Source organism: Salvelinus sp. IW2-2015, linkage group LG11, assembly GCF_002910315.2.
Source record: "Salvelinus sp. IW2-2015 linkage group LG11, ASM291031v2, whole genome shotgun sequence".
Taxonomy (NCBI): Eukaryota; Metazoa; Chordata; class Actinopteri; order Salmoniformes; family Salmonidae; genus Salvelinus; species Salvelinus sp. IW2-2015.
In genome coordinates, this window is record NC_036851.1 from 7,253,895 (window position 1) to 7,277,314 (window position 23,420).

Consider the following 23,420-nt stretch of genomic DNA (forward strand, 5'->3'; position numbering starts at 1 on the left):
ACTTCAGGAAACAGCAGAGGGAGCACCCCCCTATCCACATCGACGGGACAGTAGTGGAGAGGGTAGTAAGTTTTAAGTTCCTCGGTGTACACATCACAGACAAACTGAAATGGTACACCCACACAGACAGCGTGGTGAAGAAGGCGCAGCAGCGCATCTTTAACCTCAGGAGGCTGAAGAAATGTGGCTTGTCACCAAAAGCACTCACAAACTTTTACAGACGCACAATCGAGATCATCCTGTCGAGCTGTATCACCGCCTGGTACAGCAACTGCTCCGCCCACAACCGTAAGGCTCTCCAGAGGGTAGTGAGGTCTGCAACGCATCACCGAGGACCTGCCCTCCAGGACAACTACACCACCCGATGTCACAGGAAAGCCATAAAGATCATCAAGGACAACAACCACCCGAGCCACTGCCTGTTCACCCCGCTATCATCCAGAAGGCGAGGTCAGTACAGGTGCATCAATGCAGGGACCGAGAGACTGAAAAACAGCTTCTATCTCAAGGCCATCAGACTGTTAAACAGCCACCACTAACATTGAGTGGCTGCTGCCAACATACTGACTCAACTCCAGCCACTTTAACAATGTAAAAATGTATGAAAAAAATGCATCACTAGCCACTTTAAACTATGCCACTTCATATAATGTTTACATACCCTACATTACTCATCTCATATGTATATACTGTACTCTATACCATCTACTGCATCTTGCCATCTTGATGTAAAACATGTATCACTAGCCACTTTAAACAATGCCACTTTTATATGTTTACATACCCTACATTACTCATCTCATATTTATATACTGTACTCGATACCATCTACTGCATCTTGCCTATGCTGTTCTGTACCATCACTCATTCATATATTTTTATGTACATATTCTTCATTCCTTTACACTTGTGTGTATAAGGTAGTTGTTGTGAAATTGTTAGGTTAGATTACTCGTTGGTTATTACTGCATTGTCGGAACTAGAAGCACAAGCATTTCGCTACACTCGCATTAACATCTGCTAACCATGTGTATGTGACAAATAAAATTTGATTTGATTTGAAGAATATGCATATCCTTGCTTCAGGGCATGAGCTACAGGCAGTTACATTTGGGTATGTCCTTTTAGGTGAAATTTAAAAAAAAAAAGGGGGCTATCCCTAATATATATATATATATTACCCTTTGGCAGCTTTATCAGAAAGGACAGCATTGATTTTCACTGCTACYCAGATGACACAACAGTTTCCATATCTGCGTCACCAGAGGATTTTAGCTCCACGGATAAACGTCGCTGCACTAGCTGCCTGTGAGTTTTAAGATTKTTCTCTTGGTTTTTAAATCAATCCACGATTGTGCAACCCAATACATGTCCGACTGCTTTTAAGTTATGTACCCAGTAGGTCCCTCAGGTCCTCTGGCACTGGCCTTTTAACTGTCCCAAAGCCTAGYACCAAGAGGCATGGAGAGGTAGCCTTCAGTTACCATGCCCCCAGCCTTTGGAATAGCCTGCCAGAGAACCTGAGGGGGACCGAAACTGTGGGCATTGATAAATAAAGAAAACACACCTTTTTAGCTTTGCTTTCCTTAGGGTGCTTTTTAGTCATTCYGTTTCTTTTGTTTTTTTATCCTCTTATATTTGTTGTGTAGTAAATATATATATATTTTTTTCCATTGTTTTTTTATTTAAAAAATTGCCTGTGAAGAATATTGTGTTGCCTTCCATGTCTGAAATGTGCTGTACAAATGAAGCTGAGTTTGATTTGATAGTTTGTTTMGTAGTGGGGGCTCCTTTTGGCTGCTATGTCATATGACATACGATTACTATATCTCTCATGCCAAAACATATTGGAACAATATCTTGTCTTGTTGCTTTTTGTTCTATGTTGCTCTGTCTGTATGCTACGTCTTGCGTGTCCTCACTGCTCAATGATTGTCTATATTGTAATTGTTTTTAATAACCTGCCCAGGGACTGCGGTTGAAAATTAGCCGGCTGGCWAAAACCGGCAATTTTACTGAAACYTTGATTAATGTGCACTGTCCCTGTAAAAATAAACTCAAACTCAACACCACCAAAATATTGCAGGGTGCGATAACACCACACAGTAACACAGTGCAGTTAACGTCAATCTAAAAATAATCCCCACACACAAAGTTCTCACTTAGAATAGAGTATGGAAGAACAATTTCAAATCAATGGAGTGACTGCAAATATGATTTGACTAAGGCAGATGCCTCTCGACAGAACAGAGCAGAGAGAGAGAGTTTAAAATCAGCCACTTATTCTCTCCTCACCCCACAAGCTAAATTGCACACTTTCTTGAATTGAGAAATTGCATTTCAACACAGTTTCTTTTGGTCAGCCGCAAACATTTGCACATTCCACACACTGATCCTGTGACAATTACAATACAAAATGAAGCAAGAAAACACTTGTTTTTTTGTTGAATAATTCATTGACTCTCTCCTTTGTCCTTCAGGTATTGCTGGCAACCCAGTGCTTTTCAATGGGAATGGAGACGCCCCTGGTCGCTATGAGATTTACCAGTATCAGATCAGAAACCGAACAGCTGAGTACAAAGTCATCGGGCGCTGGACCGACAAGCTCTATCTGAATGTAAGAACTKGTTTTTTATAGTTAATACAGCAGCTGCAGATACTGTACTTTAGATATATTATCAGACTCCACATTACCTTCATGGGTTTCACCATGTGTGTCAGTGACTCTCCTCCTGACACAGCTACGATTGGCTGTTATCGTCTGTTGGTTCTACTGCAGCGCTTCCTCGGCTCAGTAATTCCTCCTGATCCATTTGCTACTGGCTTTGTGCACACATCTTTTAAAGTTGAAAACATCCAGAGGGTGCTTTAATGATTAACAACAAAGACTGAAATGAAAAGAAAGCAATAAGAGCTTAAAAACCGATACATTGCTATCGTGACTTCAGACACCATCCACTGTCTTAGGGAAACAATAGTGTGCAATTGTGGACACATGGGGGTTACAAAGCTATAACAATGAATTACATGAAGCCGGCCCCGCAAATAATGCTTAAATGGAATAAGAAGAGATGGCCTTGGGCTAAGAGAGATAGAAAGAAAAAAATAAGCAGGTTTCTATGGAGTTGACCTGGTTTCTATGGAGTTGACCTGGTTTCTATGGAGTTGACCTGGTTTCTATGGAGTTGACCTGGTTTCTATGGAGTTNTTTCTATGGAGTTGACCTGGTTTCTATGGAGTTGACCTGGTTTCTATGGAGTTGACCTGGTTTCTATGGAGTTGACCTGGTTTCTATGGAGTTGATCTGGGTCTGTAGCTCTTTCAATGCTGTGTACACAGAATTAATGGAATGGTGTTGTAAATTGTAGTCCTGGGCACCTACTGTAGTGTGCACCAATTCTCTTTCCTAAGGATATTTTAGTCAATTAGGATTCTTCAATCTGTTAATGAAACACACATTTGGGGATGAGTTTGCCGCCTATGAATTTAACAACCACCATCGATGGCAAAAAAAGTGAATAACATGATGCTAAATATACTGTTTTAAAAAGGCAAATAGAGTTTGGGAGAGGAGAATCCCCAAAACGAGCCGCATGCCAGTGGCAATTTTCATTAAACAAGAAGAGACTGTGTATGGGTTATAGTGTTAGTTATTTGAGAAGTGTTTGACTGTACCCCTCTCCTCTCCATCTCAATCAGATCCGAGCAATGCACTGGCCAGGTGGAGGTCGTCAGATCCCTTACTCCATCTGCAGCCACCCATGCCAGGCCGGAGAGCGCAAGAAGATAGTGAAGGGCATCCCTTGCTGCTGGCACTGCGAGCGCTGCGACGGCTACCAATACCAGGCAGACACTTACAGCTGCAAGATGTGTCGCTTTGACCTGCGTCCCAACGAGAACCACACGGCCTGCCGTCCCATCCCCATTGTCAAGCTGGAATGGAGTTCCCCCTGGGCCGTCATACCGGTCCTCATCTCCGTGGTGGGCATCATGGCCACTCTGTTTGTGGTGGTCACCTTTATCCGCTACAATGACACGCCCATCGTCAAGGCGTCAGGCCGCGAGCTCAGCTACGTTCTACTGACGGGTATCTTCATGTGCTACGCCACCACTTTTCTCATGATATCTGCCCCTGATGTGGGCATCTGCTCCCTCAGACGGATCTTCCTSGGTCTGGGGATGAGTATCAGCTACGCAGCCCTGCTCACCAAGACTAACCGCATCTACCGCATCTTCGAGCAGGGATCCATGTCGGTGAGCGCCCCCAGGTTCATCTCCCCAGCCTCCCAGCTGGTCATCACCTTCAGCCTGACTTCGGTGCAGCTACTGGGGGTGTGTATCTGGTTTGGCGTGGACCCGTCTCAGGCCATCATCGACTACGAGGACCAGCGCATGGCCAATCCGGACATGGCCCGTGGCGTGCTCAAATGTGACATCTCTGACCTTTCTCTGATTTGCCTGCTTGGCTACAGCATGTTGCTAATGGTCACCTGCACAGTGTACGCCATCAAGACTCGAGGCGTGCCGGAGGCCTTCAACGAGGCCAAGCCCATCGGCTTCACCATGTACACCACCTGTATCATCTGGCTGGCCTTCATCCCCATCTTCTTTGGTACCTCCCAGTCCACAGAGAAGGTAAGCTCAGAGGTGTGTTTTTTTCTGGTCTGTTTGTTTTTGTACTTTTTTATACTATCCAAAAGGATGGCATAAGCACAAAGAGGATTATACAGACTGGGTCCCTCTCTCTCTCTCTGTCTCTCTGTTTCTCTTTTCTTGCTCTCTCTCTCTCTCTCTCTCTCTCTCTCTCTCTCTCTCTCTCTCTCTCTCTCTCTCTCTCTCTCTCTCTCTCTCTCGCACTCTCTGTCTTTTATGTCTTGGTTGAAATAAAATGCTTTTTTATAATGCTTTGTTTATAGAGAGGCCTTTATACCATTGTTCGTTATGGAAGGAGTGTGCTGGGGAGTCAGTGTACGTAGGTGGACATGACTGGATGAAAAAAGCTATGGTATGCACAAGCCTTTTCTGGCAGAGCTTAACTCTCTAGAGTCAAACATGCTGACCACACTGACTAGGTATCTCCCTTTTCCCTTTCCTGCATTTTTTTAAACCTTTATTTAACTAGGCAAGTCAGTTAAAGAACAAATTCTTATTTACAATGATGGCCTACACCCGCAAAACCCGGACGAAGCTGGGCCAGTTGTGCGCCGCCCTATCAGACTCACAATCACGGCCGGTTGTGATACAGCCTGGAATCAAACCAGGGTGTCTGTGGTGACGCATCTAGCACTGAGATGCAGTGCCTTAGACCACTGCGCCACTCGAGCATGCATTGCGTACACGAGCGTTGCAAAATACAGTCGAAGTCGGAAGTTTACATACACTTAGGTTGGAGTCATTAAAACTCGTTTTTCAACCACTCCACAAATGTATTTTTTAGCAAACTATAGTTGTGTCATGTCAGTTAGGACATCTACTTTGTGCATGACACAAGTACTTTTTCCAACAATTGTTTACAGGCAGATTATTTAACGTATGTATCAGGAAACTATATATGTATTTTACATGTATTTATCTCCTTATTTTTGGTCTTAAACTAATTCCATTTACAGCACCAGTCAAAAGTTTGAACACACCTACTCATTCCAGGGGTTTTCTTTATTTGACTATTTTCTACATTGTAGAATAATAGTGAAGACAACAAAACTATGAAATAACACATATAGAATCATGTAGTTACCCAAAAAGTGTTAAACAAATKAAAATATATTTTATATTTGAGATTCTTCAAAGTAGCCACCCTTTGCCATGATGACAGCTTTGCACACTCTTGGCATTCTCTCAACCAGCTTCATTAGGTAGTCACCTGGYATGCATTTCAATTAACAGGTGTGCCTTGTTAAAAGTTAACTTGTAGAATTTCTTTCCTTCTTAATGAATTTGAGACATTCAGTTGTGTTGTGACATGGCAGGGGTGGTATACAGAAGATAGCCCTATTTGGTAAAAGACCATGTCCGTATTATGGCAAGAACAGCTCAAATAAGCAAAGAGAAACGACATACTTTAAGACATGAAGGTCAGTCAATCCGGAAAATTTCAAGAACCTTGATATTTTCTTTAAGTGCAMTCGTAAAAACCATCAAGCGCTGTGATGAAACTGGCTCTTATGATGACCGCCACAGGAATGGAAGACCCAGAGTTACCTCTGCTGTAGAAGATAAGTTCATTAGAGTTAACAGCCTCAGAAATTGCAGCCCAAATAAATGCTTCACAGAGTTCAAGTAACAGACATATGGAGACTGTGTGAATCAMACTGTCATTCTGCAGCGATACGCCATCCCAGCTGGTTTGGGCTTAGTGAGACTATCACTTGCTTTTCAACTGGACAATGACCCAAAACACCTCCAGGCTGTGTAAGGGCTATTTTTTCCAAGAAGGAGAGTGATGGAGTGCTGTATCAAATGACCTGGCCTCCACAATCCACAAACAAGTGCTTAGCATATGTGGGAACTCCTTCAAGACTGTTGGAAAAGCATTTCAGGTGAAGCTGGTTGAGACAATGCCAAGAGTGTGCAAAGCTGTCATCAAGGCAAATGGTGYKWATTTGAAGAATCTGAAATATAAAATATATTTTGATTTGTTTAACACTTTTTTGGTTACTACCTGATTCCATATATGTTATTTCATAGTTTTGATGTCTTCACTATTATTCAAACATTTTCAAAATAAAGAAAAACCCTTGAATGAGTAGGTGTTCTAAAATTTGGACCGGTAGTGTAAGGAATTTGAAATGATTTTTACTTTTGATACTTAAGTATATTTTAGCAATTACATTTACTTTTGACACTTAAGTATATTTAAAACCAAATACTTTTAGACTTTTACTCAAGTAGTATTTTACTGGGTGACTTTCACTTTTAATTGAGTCATTATCCGTTAAGGTATCTTTACTTTTACTCAAGTATGACAATTGGGTACTTTTCCCACCACTGCCTTTCACCGCAGATGCAGAAGGGCGATATCGCTTGATGATGTGMATTGAGATGCAGCCCATGCAAAACAGATATCTCTGCTTTAAACAGACAGATTGACAGATTGTTTCCATTATGTTAATTAGATTTCCGCGGGSGTGCGGAAAACGTAGGCTAAGGGATGGTGAATTTTTCTGTTATACTCTGCGTCAGAGCACCAATTTTTCATTTTGTAATCATTAAGTTTTAATCTCCCCTGCAGTCTTGGTTTTATGAAGACTAGAATTACAAGCTGAGGATTGCATAATTCTGTGATTACAGTATATCTGAGATACAATTACATTGAGGAGGTAAGTATCAATATAAAACTGCTAAGCCATTAATTACTTAAATATTAAAAGTTCTGATCTGAAGAAAGGTCCTATTCTACATTTGAAGATAKTTCCTATAAACTCTGCAGGCCCTTTGCATACAGTAGCCTGCTTGTTATTCTGTGACTCATGCGTATGTGACAGCCATGTGCCACAGTGTATTAGTGACCGTTGAGCTGTTTACACAACCACAGAGCTCACACTCGTGTCACTGTGTCAAATCAATGATTCTGGCCTGGTGAACGGCAAATCCACTGAACACTGGGATTCACACCTAGGGGCAATTGTATTGGTTTTCATTCAAAAACGTTCAAGCATTCGATTAAGCCTGCCTGGAATGGAGTGTCAGATGGGCGGGGTTTGCACTTTTTTGGACTATTCCATTGGTTCTGTTGTGACAACCAAGCTGAATCAAGTGCAGCATAAGAATTAGAAAGAAACCAAATACTGTTTSAACCGTTTGAACTGGGAGAAATGCATGCACTGTAAACCCCAATGTGCTGTCATTAATTCAAACTTTTGAGGAAACCTGTTGCAGTTAATATATCTGAGTATATTTATTGTGATTTTGTAGTCATTACTCAAACTGATGGAGTCACTGTGACCCTGTAGAGCAGGGGTAGGCAWCCCTGGTACTTGAGTGCCGAAGGCACTTCATGTTTTTGATTTAACCGACCTGGAAGACCAGGTGTGTTGAATGTAATACAGMGGGCTGAAGCTCATGGTTTACAGGCCTGCAAATAGGGTTGCAAAATTCCGTTAACTTTCCCAAAGTTCCCAGATTTTCAAAAAATCCTGGTAGAAGAATTTCCAGGAATCTTCCACCCGGGATTTCTGGGAAACCTTGGACATTTACCAGAAGGTTGCAATCTTAGATGCAAGTCACATTATGCTGGTTTACAAAGTGATGTGAAAATCCTATAATCCAGCCAGAGTTAAGCTATCTAACAGCTGAAATTTGTATTCACCTGCAACCTGCACTCATAATGACTGCCAGGATTAGGAACAGTGTGAGGAGACTACCTAAGCTATTTAAACTGGAACAACCATTTTCGGAACGGGTGCAAAAAATCTAACAAAATTATTGGATTAGTTTACAACAATGTATGTTATTTATCTTTGTGTKGTGTAAGATTAATCAATCAATCACTCAATGTAAATGCAAAAACACAGATATTAAAAACAATAATTWAAAAAAAGTACATTTGTTAACATAACTTTTTTTTTATGTAGTTGATATGACTTCTCATTTAGTTTTGATTCAGTACATCATTAACATTTTAAGTAATAGGCCTAATCACTTTTCATTGACTATGAGTTCAATTTACCAGAAGTYTTTGAGTTAAAAATGCCTTGGGGTTTACAGTGTGGATGTTGAGTTTTTAGCACATAACCATAGCTGCAGTACAGTGTACTGTAGGGCTCCACAGCCTTGAGATAAAAACAATGGTTAAAATGAGTAGGTGGAAGCAGATCTATTTGGCAGATAGACAAAGAATGGGGCCTCGGTAGCTGTCGTGAGCACTGGTTATTTACTCAGGGGCGAGAGGCTAGTGAATGCATTGCACTGGCAGGGATGACACCATCGGTGGGGCTGGAGTAAAACAACAGAAAGAGGGGGGGTCTAAAGAGCTATACTATAATGTCATCATCATCACCGTCTTCCCACTAAGGCTGCAGAGGCAGAAAAAAAAKCCAGAGTACATTCTGCTAGGATCTCTACTCAGCTTGTACATGGCTAAAATGTATATCTTGTAAGACTGACTATCACTTATGAACTGCGTTCAACATGTGTATTCTTCCGCAGTGTGTTACTGGGCATTGCATATGGCCATTGCGAGTAAGATGCACTCAGTCATTGTGCAAAATGTCCATAGAGTCCACTGTGTGTTAACGTAATGAAGCCCTTACTGAGCGCGATTAATTGTGTGTATCGGTCAACTTCCTTTATCAGTATGACCTGTTGTGGAGTTAACACAATGCATACTCATCTGAAGAACAGGAAGATACCTGCAGGGATCAAAAGGGAAAACAACTTTTACAAGAAGATTATGCCGCTTTTGCTTAAGCTCTTCTAAGTCTTGTCTGCTACCATCACATTGTGTTAATAATGGTGCATAAATACTGGAAACATGGATCAGCCTTTAAAGGATCGTTCATCATTTCATTAATAAGAACAAGGTAATCGAACACAAACCGCAAAAGCTCCACATGTACTGAATAACAGACATTGACCTGAACATTGCGTATCTCTTGTAATCAGTAGCAAACCGCAATGGATATCAATAACTACTGTCTTCCAGCTGTCCATCTTCTGCTTTGAAAGATAAAAGAGAATCGTGAAGTAGACTTAACGTAAGCTTATTCCTAGATGAGGTAATCCATTAGCTAGTGTGGCTTTGAATCACAAAACAGGAGGTGCCCTACTTTTTGTTTCTCCTCACACAATCCTGCAGAAACCCAGCCCTGCTAATTCAATTTGAAAACCTGGAACAAGTTCTCTTATAGAGGCTTATGATAAGAGGTGGCTTTTCTTCTCCCAATTCATATTAAACATTCATTAATTTGTTTTCCCCTTGGAAAGGGGCGGACACAGTTGTGGAGAGAACTTTAGTTCTTTGGGAGGAGGAGTGCCACCACTGCCAGGAGACTGGAGCTCTGTTACTGTAGGTGAGAGAGAAAATACAGTGGCGTGCCTGAGCTAAGACTTCCCTTATACTGCTCTCTCTGCTTCCTCTATCGTAGCTAGTCATATTATACACATGCGCACACAGGAAACTTTGAACGTAGCAGAAATATGCCTCTACAGTATGATGAGAAGATTTAGTGTTGAACTACTGTGCTATTTGTTCTAAAAAAAATCTCTTTTGAGCTAAAATATTCTGGATGATGCCATCCACAATCAACAATACTGGGCTGCAGTACACACAAACTTCTTGATTTTCCAATCAATTGGAATAATTCTGTGATAGATCATCTGCGCTGTTATGTAAACAATGTTCCTTTATAAGAAATTAACATGCAAACACAAAAGCACCTCGTAATCATCCAAAGTGACAAGCCCGACAAAGCCTTGCAGCTGGAAATGACATGTCTTTTAGAGCAAATTAAATGCTTGAGTTGCTCTGGGTCTTGATTTAGCTTATCTGTCCGCCTATGTGCTCATCACCAGTRTACTGCAAGCCTCCCTCGCCTGGCACTCCAATTACACTAATTTATTTGTCATCCTGTGTCAGGAGAAATGTAACACACGCCATATAGGAGGCCTTCTCTATCAGTCGAATCTGGTCTATCTATAAGTGTGTGATCACAGAGCATGATGCCGGATGTGGGAATCGATGTGGCACTGCCTCACCTGGAGAGGTGCAGTAAATCAGAGGATGTCGGTCAGGTAGGGGGAGGGGGAGGAATGGTAGGAACGTCTCACAATGGAGTCCAAGGGGAAGGTTTCTCTCCTCACAATGGACACAATTCCAACGCAATCGGGCCGCCTTAGAAAGAGCTGCCATTACGGTGCTCGGACAGCTGGCTGCTAGTGAGTGGTTTTGTCCATCTCTTTTATGTCATCAAGTTTTCATTACGCTGTTTACAGTGTTCGTGTTGTTAAAAAAGTAGGTTAGTTCAACAGCCTTAGATTACATGCTGTGATCTCAGGCCCTTCTTATGAACAATTGTTTATTTTATGAACAAGTCTTATAAGTATATATTTTCTATCTACGGCTTATTAGCGTACACCGAATATGTCCCCCCTGTTYATGATGCTCATTATGCATTAAGGTTGAACCAAAAGATTACATGTATCAAATATGAAATGAAATACAAAACAATTAAATATGTGAAATTYAATTAAGCAATAATGTATGTTYATGCTAACATGATGTACGATATTAAATTATGTTTCTATATGATAACAATAGCCTAATATTTAATATGACATACATTTTTTTTACAGTTTCACAAATTGTAATTGGTTGCACTAATTGCACTGTTTGTCTTCAMAACCTGGTTCAAGTATTCATGACATTAACCTGAGGAAGGCACAGTGATGCCGAGACGTTGGTAAATACCCAATAAATTACATGGGAGTTTATATATGGAGTGTGTGACTTTCTTTATTTTMATGTMTTTGTCCCAGAGGCCTAATAGAACACAATGAGGATCAATGGGACAGAGCACAGAGGCCTGGATAAGATCTAGGATTTCATACTGGTTGCATCGGCTACATGACACAAGCATGTAGTTGTTGTCCTGTGTTTTCCTAGAGGGAGAGGGGATTGGACAAGAAGCTAATCAAGGCCAAAACATTGTAGCCCCTTTGTAAATCACGTTCTTCAGCAGCACCACATTAGAGTCCCCGGGGGAAGGGAAAAATCCTTATTGGTTTAATTAGACTATAACCACAGAAACCATGTGAGGCTGTGAAATTGAAATGAATATTGAAATGATTCATAGCCTGTTGTTTGAATATGCCATACTGAACTATGAGTAAAACAAAGAAGCGACATTGTTTCCCAGGAAGAATGTTAGTCAATAACGGAAAATGAAAGTGCTTTTTATTCATCAGTCTTAAGATGGAGCATATGTGATGCCGCTCGCACGTTAGCGTTTATTAGGATGAATCTTATCCTGGAGGCAGAGCTGAGCGGTTTTCACTAGATGGGCCAGCCGCAAAGTCAGAATTGGCTATACCYTAAAAAATGTATTGAAAACAAAAATGTGCTTTTTTTGTCTTAAGGTGAGGCATAAGGTTAGCAGTGTGGGAAGGTTGGTGTTAAAMGGGAGCTGAACTTCCTGATTTGACCTTGTTTTTCAGTGGCCATGACTGAAGCCAAACGAGAGTTGTCTAGGGGGGGGGGGATTTAATGTGGGTGTCTCTTGTGTATGTATTGCACGTGGCAAGCATTTGTACATTCACTCTGCCAAGACAGTACACAGTTACTAGATAGCTTGAAACAACCTAACCTCTTGTGTCTTGAAGTTGCCTCGGCTAGCTAACTTKATTCGCCAATTAGCTTCAGCTTTAGCTTTACATTCACAATGTAAATGGGACAATATTTTCATGTTGCACATCTTTAAGTTGTCTCATTAAATGCTTTCAATATTTGTATGTGCATGTCTACAATTTATAGTTGGTTTGACGTTTTTAAGTCATTGAAATTTGAAGCTATAGACCTTTTCAAATATTGTCTCATGTACGTGGTGTGATTTACTGATGGTCCCTAACTACCCCTATACGGATATCGAATGTCAAACCAAATTGACCATGGGCATTACGATCGGGTCGTGTGCAGCTATGCTCCGAATTGAAGATTACTTGGGTGCTGCAAGCTGTGGGCATGTGGGTAGGATTGAAATAAACCCAACCCTAGGAAAACTGTTACAGTACTCTTCATTCCGTTACATACGCATTTTTCCTTTTAATCTCGCAAACCTCAGTTTTGGACAAGACTGACTTTATGACCAAAATTATKCTATTTAGACTTTGTAGCCAATTTGACACTAGAATAAATAAATGAATAAATCATATTGTTGCCACATAGGCCGTTTTCAAAACAAGAAGTTGCTTTTTAGGGGCAGTCACTCTCTAAGGTTAGGGTTAGGTTTAAAATCAGATGTTATGACTGTGCCAGCTAGTATGACCACCCTGCAGAGCTGACTCCAGTACATGAGTCATCCCAATAAATGKCAACCTACATCCAGCTCGCTAAACAAATGCAGGTCCATAGAAATCACATGTTCTATATGTGCAGGTCTGCCAATAGCACTCCTCCAATATGCGCTGTTCTGAATGTGCTGAGGAAGAGGCAGATTAGGGGAGAAGTACAGGCGAATGATCCAGCCAGTCTACTGTCTGAGTCACAGTCTTTCAGACTTGCTCTGATATACACTCACAGCCCCATGGTGGACGGTTCATTTTAGGCTTACTCAACAGAACTGCAATGCCAAACATTAATTCAAATATTCAGAGTGTACAGTGAATGAATTKTAATGGTCAACTCTGCATTAACGGATGACATGCTTTGTATTTGTATTTATTATGTATCCCCATTAGCTGTTGTCAAGGCAGCAGCTACTCTTCCTGGGGTCCTGCAAAATGAAGGGAGCTATAGATGCATATAGAAGTATTCCTACCTTCAACGTCTCTTACAGTTGACTCCAATGCACATCTGTTAACGCAAAATGGGCGTTGTTACAATGCAGTTCACTGGCGTAATAGATATTTCCAGGTGGAAAAAAAGAACACAATTATAACATCGGAGTTATAAACCAGAGCAAAGACAGACAGATAAAAAACAGTAAAGTAATCACAGAAGTCAAAGGATCATCAGTACTCAGTTACTTCACACAGTAGTAATCACATCAGATACAGTAACTATAGACTAACAAGTGTAAAGCGCTCAACAAACATAGTCCTGACATGATGTTAACATGGCGTTAAAATATCAAATGAAATGTTATTTGTCACATGTTTTGTAAACACCAGGTGTAGTAGACTAACAGTGAAATGCTTACTTACGGGCTCTTCCCAACAATGCAGAGAGAAAATATTAAAAAAATTATGGAATGATAATAACACAAGGAAAAATACACAATGAGTAACAATAACTTGGCTACAGTACCAAGTCGATGTGCAGGCGTACGTGGTAATTGAGGTAGATATGTACATGTAGGTAGAGGAACTAGGCAACAGCATAGATAATAAGCAGTAGCAGCAGCATATGTGATGAGTCAAAAGAGTTAGTGCAAAGGAGGTCAATGCAGATAGTCCGGGTAGCTATTTGGTTAACTATTTAGCAGTCTTATGGCTTAGGGGTAGAAGCTGTTCAGGGTCCTGTAGGTTCCAGACTTGGTGCATCGGTACCGCTTGCCATGCTGAGGCAAAGAGAACAGTCTATGGCTATACAGTGTATACGGAAAGTATTCAGACCCTGTCACGATCTCTGACGTCGTGGAAAGGACCGGACCAAGGTGCAGCATGGTCCGGTCATTTCCACGACGACAGCGATCGTGACAGAACTACCCACCACAAGCGGACCAAGCAGCGTGGCCGGGAGGAGCAGACAGAGTGGACATGGAAAGACATTCTGGAAGGAAAGGGATCCTGGATGTGGGAGGAGATCCTGGCTGGAAAGGATTGCCTGCCGTGGGAGCAGGTGGAAGCAGCGAGGAAGGCGGAAGCAGCTAGAAAAGGGGACCAGCGTTACACGGTCACGGCTGGCAAGGAAGACCGGGAGGCCACTCCCCAATTCTCCAACTCCCCAAGGTTGGCGGAGCTAACTCCCCGTGCTCACGGTAGGGAGCGTGGTACTAGTCAGGCACCGTGTTATGCGGTGAAGTGCACGGTGTCTCCAGTGCGCGTTCACAGCCCGGTGCGCTATATTCCAGCTCTCCGCATCGGCCGGGCTAGAGTGGGCATACAGCCAGGACGGATTGTGCCAGCACAGCGCTCCTGGTCTCCGGTGCGCCTCTTCGGTCCAGGGCATCCTGCGCCGGCTCTGCGCACTGTGTCTGTGGTGCGCTGTCACAGCCCAGTGCATCCTGTGCCTGCACTCCACACGTGCTGGGCCAAAGTGGGTATCCAGCCCGGACGAGTGGTGCCAGCTCTGCGCTCTAGACCTCCAGTACGCCTCCACAGTACAGTACGTCCTGTGCCTCCTCTCCGCACTCGTCCTGAGGTGCGGGTCAACAGCCCGGTGCCACCGGTACCGGTCCCACGCATCAAGCCTCCAGTGCGTCTCCACAGTCCAGAGCTTCCGGTGACAGTTCCCAGTCCAGAGCTTCCGGCGACAGTTCCCAGTCCAGAGCTTCCGGCGACGTTTCACAGTCCGCAACCTCCAACGACGGGCCACAGTCCGGAACCTCCAACGACGGGGCACAGTCCGAAACCTCCAGCGACGGTCCCCAGCCCGGGGCCTCCAGCGACGGTCCCCAGTCCGAAACCTCCAGCGACGGTCCCCAGTCCGGGACTGGGGCCTCCAGCGACGGTCCCCAGTCCGGGGCCTCCAGCGACGGTCCCCAGTCCGGGGCCTCCAGCGACGGTCCCCAGTCCGGGGCCTGCAGAGACGGTCCCCAGTCAGGGGCCTGCAGCGAGGGTCCCCAGTCCGGGGCCTGCAGCGAGGGTCCCCAGTCCGGGGCCTGCAGAGAGGGTCCCCAGTCCGGGGCCTGCAGAGAGGGTCCCCAGTCCGGGGCCTGCAGAGAGGGTCGGCGACGAGGGTTCCCGCACCAGAGGCGCCACCAAAGTGGGGGGAGCCAGAGGTGAAGCGGGGTCTGCGTCCAACACCGGAGCCACCACCGAAGTAGATGTCCACCCGGACCCTCCCCTATAGTGTCAGGTTTGCGGCCGGAGTCCGCACCTTTGCGAGGGGGGGGGGGGGCTGTCATGCCCTGACGGTAGAGATCTTTTTATTCTCTATGTTTGGTTGGTCAGGGTGTGACTCGGGTGGGAAACTCTATGTTCTTTGTTTCTATGTTTTGGCCGGGTATGGTTCTCAATCAGGGACAGCTGTCTGTCGTTGTCTCTGATTGGGAATCATACTTAGGCAGCCTTTTTTCCTTTGGTGTTTGTGGGTAGTTGTCTTTGTTAGTGGCATTATAGCCTAAGTAAGCTTCACGGCCGTTTCCTTTGTTCTTTGTTTTGTTGGCGACATTTATCAATAAAAGACATGTATGCTCATGTATGGTCCGGTCATTTCCACGACAACAGCGATCGTGACAGACCCCTTCCCTTTTTCCACATTTTGTTACGTTGCGGCCTTATTCTAAAATGGATAAAATACATGTTTCACTCATCAATCTACACACAATAACCCATAATGACAAAGCGAAAAACCAGTTTTTTTGCAAATGTATTAAAAATAAAAAACAGAAATACCTTATTTACATAAGTATTCAGACCCTTTGCCATAAAGACTTGAAATTTAGCTCAGGCGCATCCTGTTTCCATTGATCATCCTTGAGATGTTTCTACAATTTGTCCACCTGTGTTAAATTGATTTGATTGGACATTATTTGGAAAGGCACACACCTGTCTATATAAGGTCCCACAGTTGACAGTGCATGTCAGAGCGAAAACCAAGCCATGAGGTTGAAGGAATTGTCCGTAGAGTTCTGAGACAGGACTGTGTCGAGGCACAGATCTGGGGAAGGTTACCAAAGCATTTCTGCAGCATTGAAGGTCCCCAAGAACACAGTGGCTTCCATCATTCTTAAATAGAATAAGTTTGAACCACCAACACTTTGGTCAGGGAGGTGAACATGAACACGATGGTCACTCTGACAGAGCTCCAGAGTCCCTCTGTGGAGATGGGAGAACCTTCCAGAAGGACAACCATCTCTGCAGCACTCCACCAATCAGGCCTTTATGGTAGAGTGAGCAGATGGAAGCTACTCCTCAGTAAAAGGCACATGACAGCCTGCTTGGAGTTTGCCAAAAGGCACCTAAAGGACTCTGACCATGAGAAACAAGATTCTCTGGTCTGACAAAACCAAGATTGAACTGTTTGGACTGAATGCCAAGCGTCACGTGTGGAGGAAACCTGGCACCATCACTACGGTGAAGAATGGTGGTGGCAGCATCATGCTGTGGGGAAGCTTTTCAGCGGCAGGGACTTTGAGACTAGTTAGGATCGAGAGAAAGATGAACGTAACAAAGTACAGAGAGATCCTTGATGAAAACCTGCTCTAGACTGCTCAGAACCTCAGACTGGGGCGACGGTTCACCTTCCAACAGCACAATGACCCTAAGCACACTGCCAAGACAAGGCAGGAGTGGCTTCGGGACAAGATTCTGAATGTCCTTGAGTGGCCCAGCCAGAGTCCGGACTTGAACCTGATCGAAAATCTCTGGAGAGACCTGAAAATAGCAGTGCAGCGACGCTCCCCTTCCAACCTGACAGAGCTTGAGAGGACCTGCAGAGAAGAATGGGGGAAACTCCCCAAATACAGGTGTGCCAAGCTTGTAGCATCATACCCAAGAAGAATCAAGGCTGTAATCGCTCCCAAAGGTGTTTCAAGAAAGTCATTAGTAAAGGGTCTGAATACTTATGTAAATGTAATATTTCATTTGTTTAATACATTTGATAAAATGTTTTTGCTTTGTCATTATGGGGTATTGCGGGTAGATTGATGAAGGACATTAAAAAATATATATATTTTAGAATAAGGCTGTAACATAACAAAGTGTGGAAAAAGTCAAGGGGTCTGAATACTTTCTGAATGCACTGTAACTTCTATTTTTTGAAAAATACACACCAATATAGCACTATCTGTACATTGAGGGTAGCTGGTTTCTGTACTACAATTCTACCAAGTATTTGTACTACTGACAGACTTTTATGAGCTGTTTTGACTGCAACTAAGCATATATCTAAGGTAGGTTTGATTTTGTTCACAATCATACTTAGTTATTACCAGTTATAACCATAGGCGAGTACACAAGGTGCTCCATCTATATCAGGTCAAGATCACTCCAACTGTTCCCCTCCGCCCTCTGAGGATATGTATAATTGAATATTATGTCTCCAGATTCAAATATATACTTTTTTAGATTTGCCGTACAGTAACTACTTTTCTGAGAATACTCACCAATACAGCTCTCTGTGTAAATTCAGAGCTTATCCGAGTTCTTGTATTGCAGTTATATATATCAAGTATTATACCATTTGAAGACTTTGCATCCCATTGGCAGATTATTATATGCACAAAATTACCTTATTACAGTCATACTAAATGTACATGGTATAGAAAAGTACAATATTAGGCTCGCTATAGAAATGCAGGTCCATAGAAAAATACAAGTTATATATGTGCAGGTCCGCCAATAGCACTCCTCCAATATGCACTGTTCTGAATGTGCTGAGGAAGAGGCAGATTAGGGGAGAAGTACAGGCGAATTATCCAGCCAGTCTACTGTCTGAGTCACAGTCTGAAAATGGGTTTGCTCTGATATACACTCACAGCCCCATTGTGGACAATTAATTTTAGGCTTATTCAACAGAAATGCAATGCCAAACAGTAATTAAAATGTTCAGAGTGTACAGTGAATGAATTCTAATGGTCAACTCTGCATTAACGGATGCCATGCTTTGTATTTGTATTTGTATTTATTATATATCCCCATTAGCTGTTGTCAAAGCAGCAGCTACTCTTCCTGGGGTCCTGCAAAATGAAGGCAGCTATATACAATAGATGCATATTGTCACGTTCTGACCATAGTTCTTTTGTGTTTTCTTTTTTAGTGTTGGTCAGACGTAGCTGAGTGGCATTCTATGTTGTCTGTTTCATGTGGGTTCTTGTTTGCCTGATATGGTTCTCAATCAGAGACAGGTGTTTTGCGTTGTCTCTGATTGGGAACCATATTTATTAGCCGTTTTGTGTTGGGGTTTGTGGGTGGTTGTCTTTCTGTCTTGTGTTCTATGCACCAGATAGGACTGTTTCGGTTTTGCCACAATTGTTATTTTGTATTTTGTAGTGTTCACGGTTGTTGTTATTAAACATGATGAACACTAACTACGCTGCGTCTTGGTCCGATCCTGCTACACCTCCTCTTCAGACGAAGAGAGAAATCTGCCGTTACAGAACCACCACCAAAAGAACCAAGCAGCGTCGGTAACGGCAGCAGCGGCAACAGCACAGCAGCGGCCAAGACACAGGACTCCTGGACATGGGAGGAAATTCTGGACGGTAAGGGACCTGGTTCAAGCTTGGAGAATATCGCCGCCCTTCGAAGAGCTGGAGGCAGCTAAAGCCGAGAGGCGGTGTATGAAGCAGCACGGAAGCGTGGCTGGAAGCCAGAGAGGCAGCCCCAAAAAATGTATTGGGAGACACACGGGAGTGTGGCGAAGTCAGGTAGAGACCTGCCCAACTTCCCGTGCTTACAGTGGAGAGCGAGAGAACGGCAGACACCATGTTATGCGGAAGAGCGCACGGTGTCTCCTTACGTGTGCATAGCCCGGTGCGGGTACATCCCAGCTCCTCGTATCGCTGAGTGGGCATCGAGCCAGGTGCCATGAAGCCTGCTCAACGCATCTGGTCTCCAGTGCGTCTCCTTGGGCCGGTGTACATTGCACCAGCCTTACGCATGGTGTCCCCCGTTCGCCAGCACAGCCCAGTGCGGGTTAAGGGGATATCTCAACCAGGTAAGGTTGGGCAGGCTCGTGTGCTCAAGAGTTCCAGTACGCCTCACGGTCCGGTAACCGGTGCCACCTCCTCGCACCAGCCCAGTTACCACCAGTGCCAACACCACGCACCAGACTTCCTGTGCGTCTCCAGAGCCCTGTTCCTCTCCACGCACTCGCCCTGTGATCGTGTCTCCAGCCCGGTACCACCAGTTCCGCACCACGCACCAACCTTCTGTCGTCTCCAGAGCCCTGTACGCTCTGTTGCTGCTCCCCGCACTAGCCTTGAGGTGTCCTAGCCCGGTACCACCAGTTCCGGCACCACGCACCAGGCCTACTGTGCGCCTCAGCAGGTCAGAGTCTGCCGTCTGCCAGCGCCGTTTGAGCGCCCGTTGCCAGCGCCGTCTAGCCCGTCTAGCCAGCCCGTCTAGCCGCCCGTCTGCCCACGCCGTCTGAGCCGCCCGTCTGTCCTGAGCCGCCAGAGCCGCCCGCCCAGTCAGAGCCGCCAGAGCCACCCGCCATCAGGACCGCCAGAGCGCCCGCCAGTCAGCGGACAACCGGCCCCAGTCAGAGCCGCCAGACCGCCCGCCAGTCAGGAGCCGCCAGAGCCGCCGCCAGTCAGGAGCCGCCAAGCCGCCCGCAGTCAGAGCGCAGAGCCGCCCGCCACAGAGCCGCCCCAGGCCGCCCGCCATCAGGACCCAGAGCGCCAGTTCAGGAGCCCAGAGCCGCCAGAGCCGCCCGCCCCAGTCAGGAGCCGCCCGCCAGTCAGAGCCGCCAAGCCCCATCGGGCTGCCCGGCCCAAAGGTTCCCCGGAGTGCTACATGATGCCCTTCAGTCATGAAGCTGCCCTCATCCGGAGCTGCCCTTCAGTCATGACTACCCCTCAGCATGAGCTACCCTCAGTCAAGCTGCCGCCCAGTCCGTGAGCTGCTTTCTTTCAGTCCAAAAGTGTCCCTCAGTCCTTTGGCCCATTTAGTAGGGTTCCAGGCCAGGACTCAGCGGCGAGGGTCGCCGCTCAAAGAGGACACTAAAGCGGACAAAGGACTATGGGTGCGACCCAGACCGCCCACCGCGACAGATGCCCACCCAGACCCTCCCCTATATTCAGGTTTTGGGCCGAGTTCCGCACCTGGGGTTACTTCACGTCTGACCATAGTTCTTTTGTGTTTTCTTTGTTTTAGTGTTGGTCAGGACGTGAGCTGAGTGGGCATTCTATGTTGTCTGTTTCTATGTGGGTTTCTTGTTTGGCCTGATATGGTTRTCAATCAGAGACAGGTGTTTTGCGTTGTCTCTGATTGGSAACCATATTTAGGTAGCCTGTTTTGTGTTGGGGTTTGTGGGTGGTTGTCTTCTGTCTTTGTGTTCTATGCACCAGATAGGACTGTTTCGGTTTTGCCACAATTGTTATTTTGTATTTTGTAGTGTTCACGGTTTTGTTGTTATTAAACATGATGAACACTAACTACGCTGCGTCTTGGTCCGATCCCTGCTACACCTCCTCTTCAGACGAAGAGGAGGAAATCTGCCGTTACACATATGGAAGTATTCCTACATTCAAAGTCACTTACAGTTGACTAATGCYCATCTGACAGTCTGACATACTGACACTGGAGTCAAAATGACCACAAAGGAATTTAATTTATAAAAAGTCCATATTGATACAGAAACACTAAACAATTATTTCGATTTATTAAGAACAAGTTCACTGACAAAGTCGTGAAAAATGTGAAGAATTGAATAAACCGCCTTTGGACTATGATAAAAAAATATGCCTCTGTGGTCAAAATAACCCCAGTCGGTGGTATGAGGGTTTAGAAGTTAACATCCCATCATGCTTAGGGTCATGTCTAAAAAATTGCCCAGTTGTCCATTATATTTGTCTAGAAGAAAAGATTGCAGTGACTTTAAAAGAGGGGTCTCAAAGTAGCATAGGGGGTTTAAAGCGTGTGTGTGTGTGTGTGTTTCACCAGATCCCATCCAATTGAACACTTATGGGAGATTCTGGAGTGGCGCCCGAGACAGCGTTTTCCACCACCATCAACAAAACACCAAATTATMGAATTTCTGGTGGAAGAATGGTGTCGCATCCATGCCAAGGCGCATTGAAGCTGTTTTGGCAGCTTTTGGTGGCCCTAAGCCCTATCAAGACACTTAATGTGGGGTTTCCTTTATTTTGGCAGTTACCTGTGACACAGGATGGTCATAATGCTTCTTGACAGTGTCATAAAGTGTATTTTCTGCAAGTTATTTCAAATATGARGAAAAAAAACATGATTGCAAAAAATTCATTACAACAACAAAGGACTTATGAAACAAACTTTCCAACTAAAGGAAACTTCTTGGCAGGGAAAAGTTTTGATTCCCTGCCATAAAATAATGCAATATATGTCACAACTGGTTTAAATATATGGGTCATGGCAGTGTTATGACRATATTATGACYGGTTACGACATGTTATGTCAGCTGTTATGACATATTATGACATGGTTATGACCGTGTCATAACGTAATATGACGGTGGGTGTCAAGTAAAGTTTAAATATTAGTACAATACAGCAGCAGATAACATGAACCAAATCATCGATCAAATAATTTCCCACTACAACTTGTCCTGATTATCCCAATTATTCATTTGTTCTTAAATGAATCCATGGATAACAACTTGGGTCCTGAATCTCCCCATAAAACAGCCGAGCCGAACACAGCCCAGAGCAGAGCACTAGTGGACTGTGTCTCCACAGCTGTGAGAGACTCTACCACCGCTGGCATCTGCTCCTCTAACGTCCCATCCGCCATTCTCGATGGTGCTGCGCTTCACCTAGATGGTAAGCAAAGCAATCTGGAGAGAAAGCGGAGCGTCTTAGAGGGTTAGACATGACAAAAACAGACAAAGACACACTAGCGGAAGTAAAGTCTYGGGATGCTACACTATGTTGATGAAACAGCAGGAGGGAATCTCTTGCTGCATTAGATAGCGAGCTACAGAGAAAGGTCTAGTCCAACCGAACAGATTTGAATTATAATGGTCTCTCAGTCAAATACCTTACAGGTTAACACACTATTGGTATTTATTGATTTCATTACATGTTAAACGAGATGTGTCAGTGTGGATTATGTTTGTTGTAGGTTGGGTCATAGTGTCATGGTATAAAACCATTTGGGTCTACACCATCTTATATTAGCTCAACCTTTAATTGCTTTTCCCTGATCAAGTCAGGCGATCAGTATTTGTAACAATGTACTGTATACATTACAATTCATACGAGCCTGTCCCTCCCCTTTAAATGTTCTCAATAAGATGGCCTAATTAACACAGTTCTGCTTTGCAAACACTTAAAATGGAGCGAGGGAGACTGCTGATCAGCAAGGCCCTCCCCTGTGGGTCACAATGTTCAGCCATGGATAAAAAATTCATGAGGTTATTTCGTTTTTTTATGGGGCAGCTTGTAGTGAATCAGAACAGGGCAGATAGGCTGGTGTTATGACATTCCATTTTAAAGGTTGACGTGATGGCCATGTTAAAACAAGCACTGCCGAAAATCAACAAACAAGAGTGTCTTGGTTGCTTGGTTTTGTGCACCGTGGTGGTACTGGTGTGTGTGTGTGTGTGTGTGTGTGGGGGGGGGGGTTGTTATGAAGAGAGGATCAAGCCATCCTACCAACAGATACCTTTGTTAATAATTTACTTGTGTAATGTGAATTGTAATTAATAATAGTGATACACCACAAACATGTCTTATACGCTTTAGGCTTACAGTATATACTATATTACACATACTCGTTACACGTTCACAAGAACTTTGGTGAAGAGCAAAGCTCTGTCATGGATTGTACGGTGTCTGTGTCCTTCACAAATCATTTCCGTCTCTTCATGAAGGACAAATGGACAGAAGTATTTAACCTCAGATAAGTAAAGAGGGTTTGACATGAGCATTAACATCTAGAGTAAACCACCAGGGATGCGG

The 23,420-nt window shown here is 44.2% G+C and overlaps 1 protein-coding gene across 5 annotated transcripts in view; it reads left to right on the forward strand.

Annotated features, from left to right (window-relative positions):
* Nucleotides 1-23,420, forward strand: part of LOC111969721 (metabotropic glutamate receptor 4) — a 239,523-nt gene that overhangs the window by 211,333 nt on the left and 4,770 nt on the right. For 3 of the 5 annotated variants that reach the window (XM_023995928.1, XM_023995930.2, XM_070445513.1), the window contains exons 7-8: nt 2,481-2,617; nt 3,700-4,647. In XM_023995928.1, the coding sequence (XP_023851696.1) occupies nt 2,481-2,617; nt 3,700-4,647 (1,085 nt within the window). The remainder of the gene's footprint in view (nt 1-2,480; nt 2,618-3,699; nt 4,648-23,420) is intronic. The other 2 variants (XM_023995929.1, XM_070445514.1) reach the window with 1 other exon arrangement.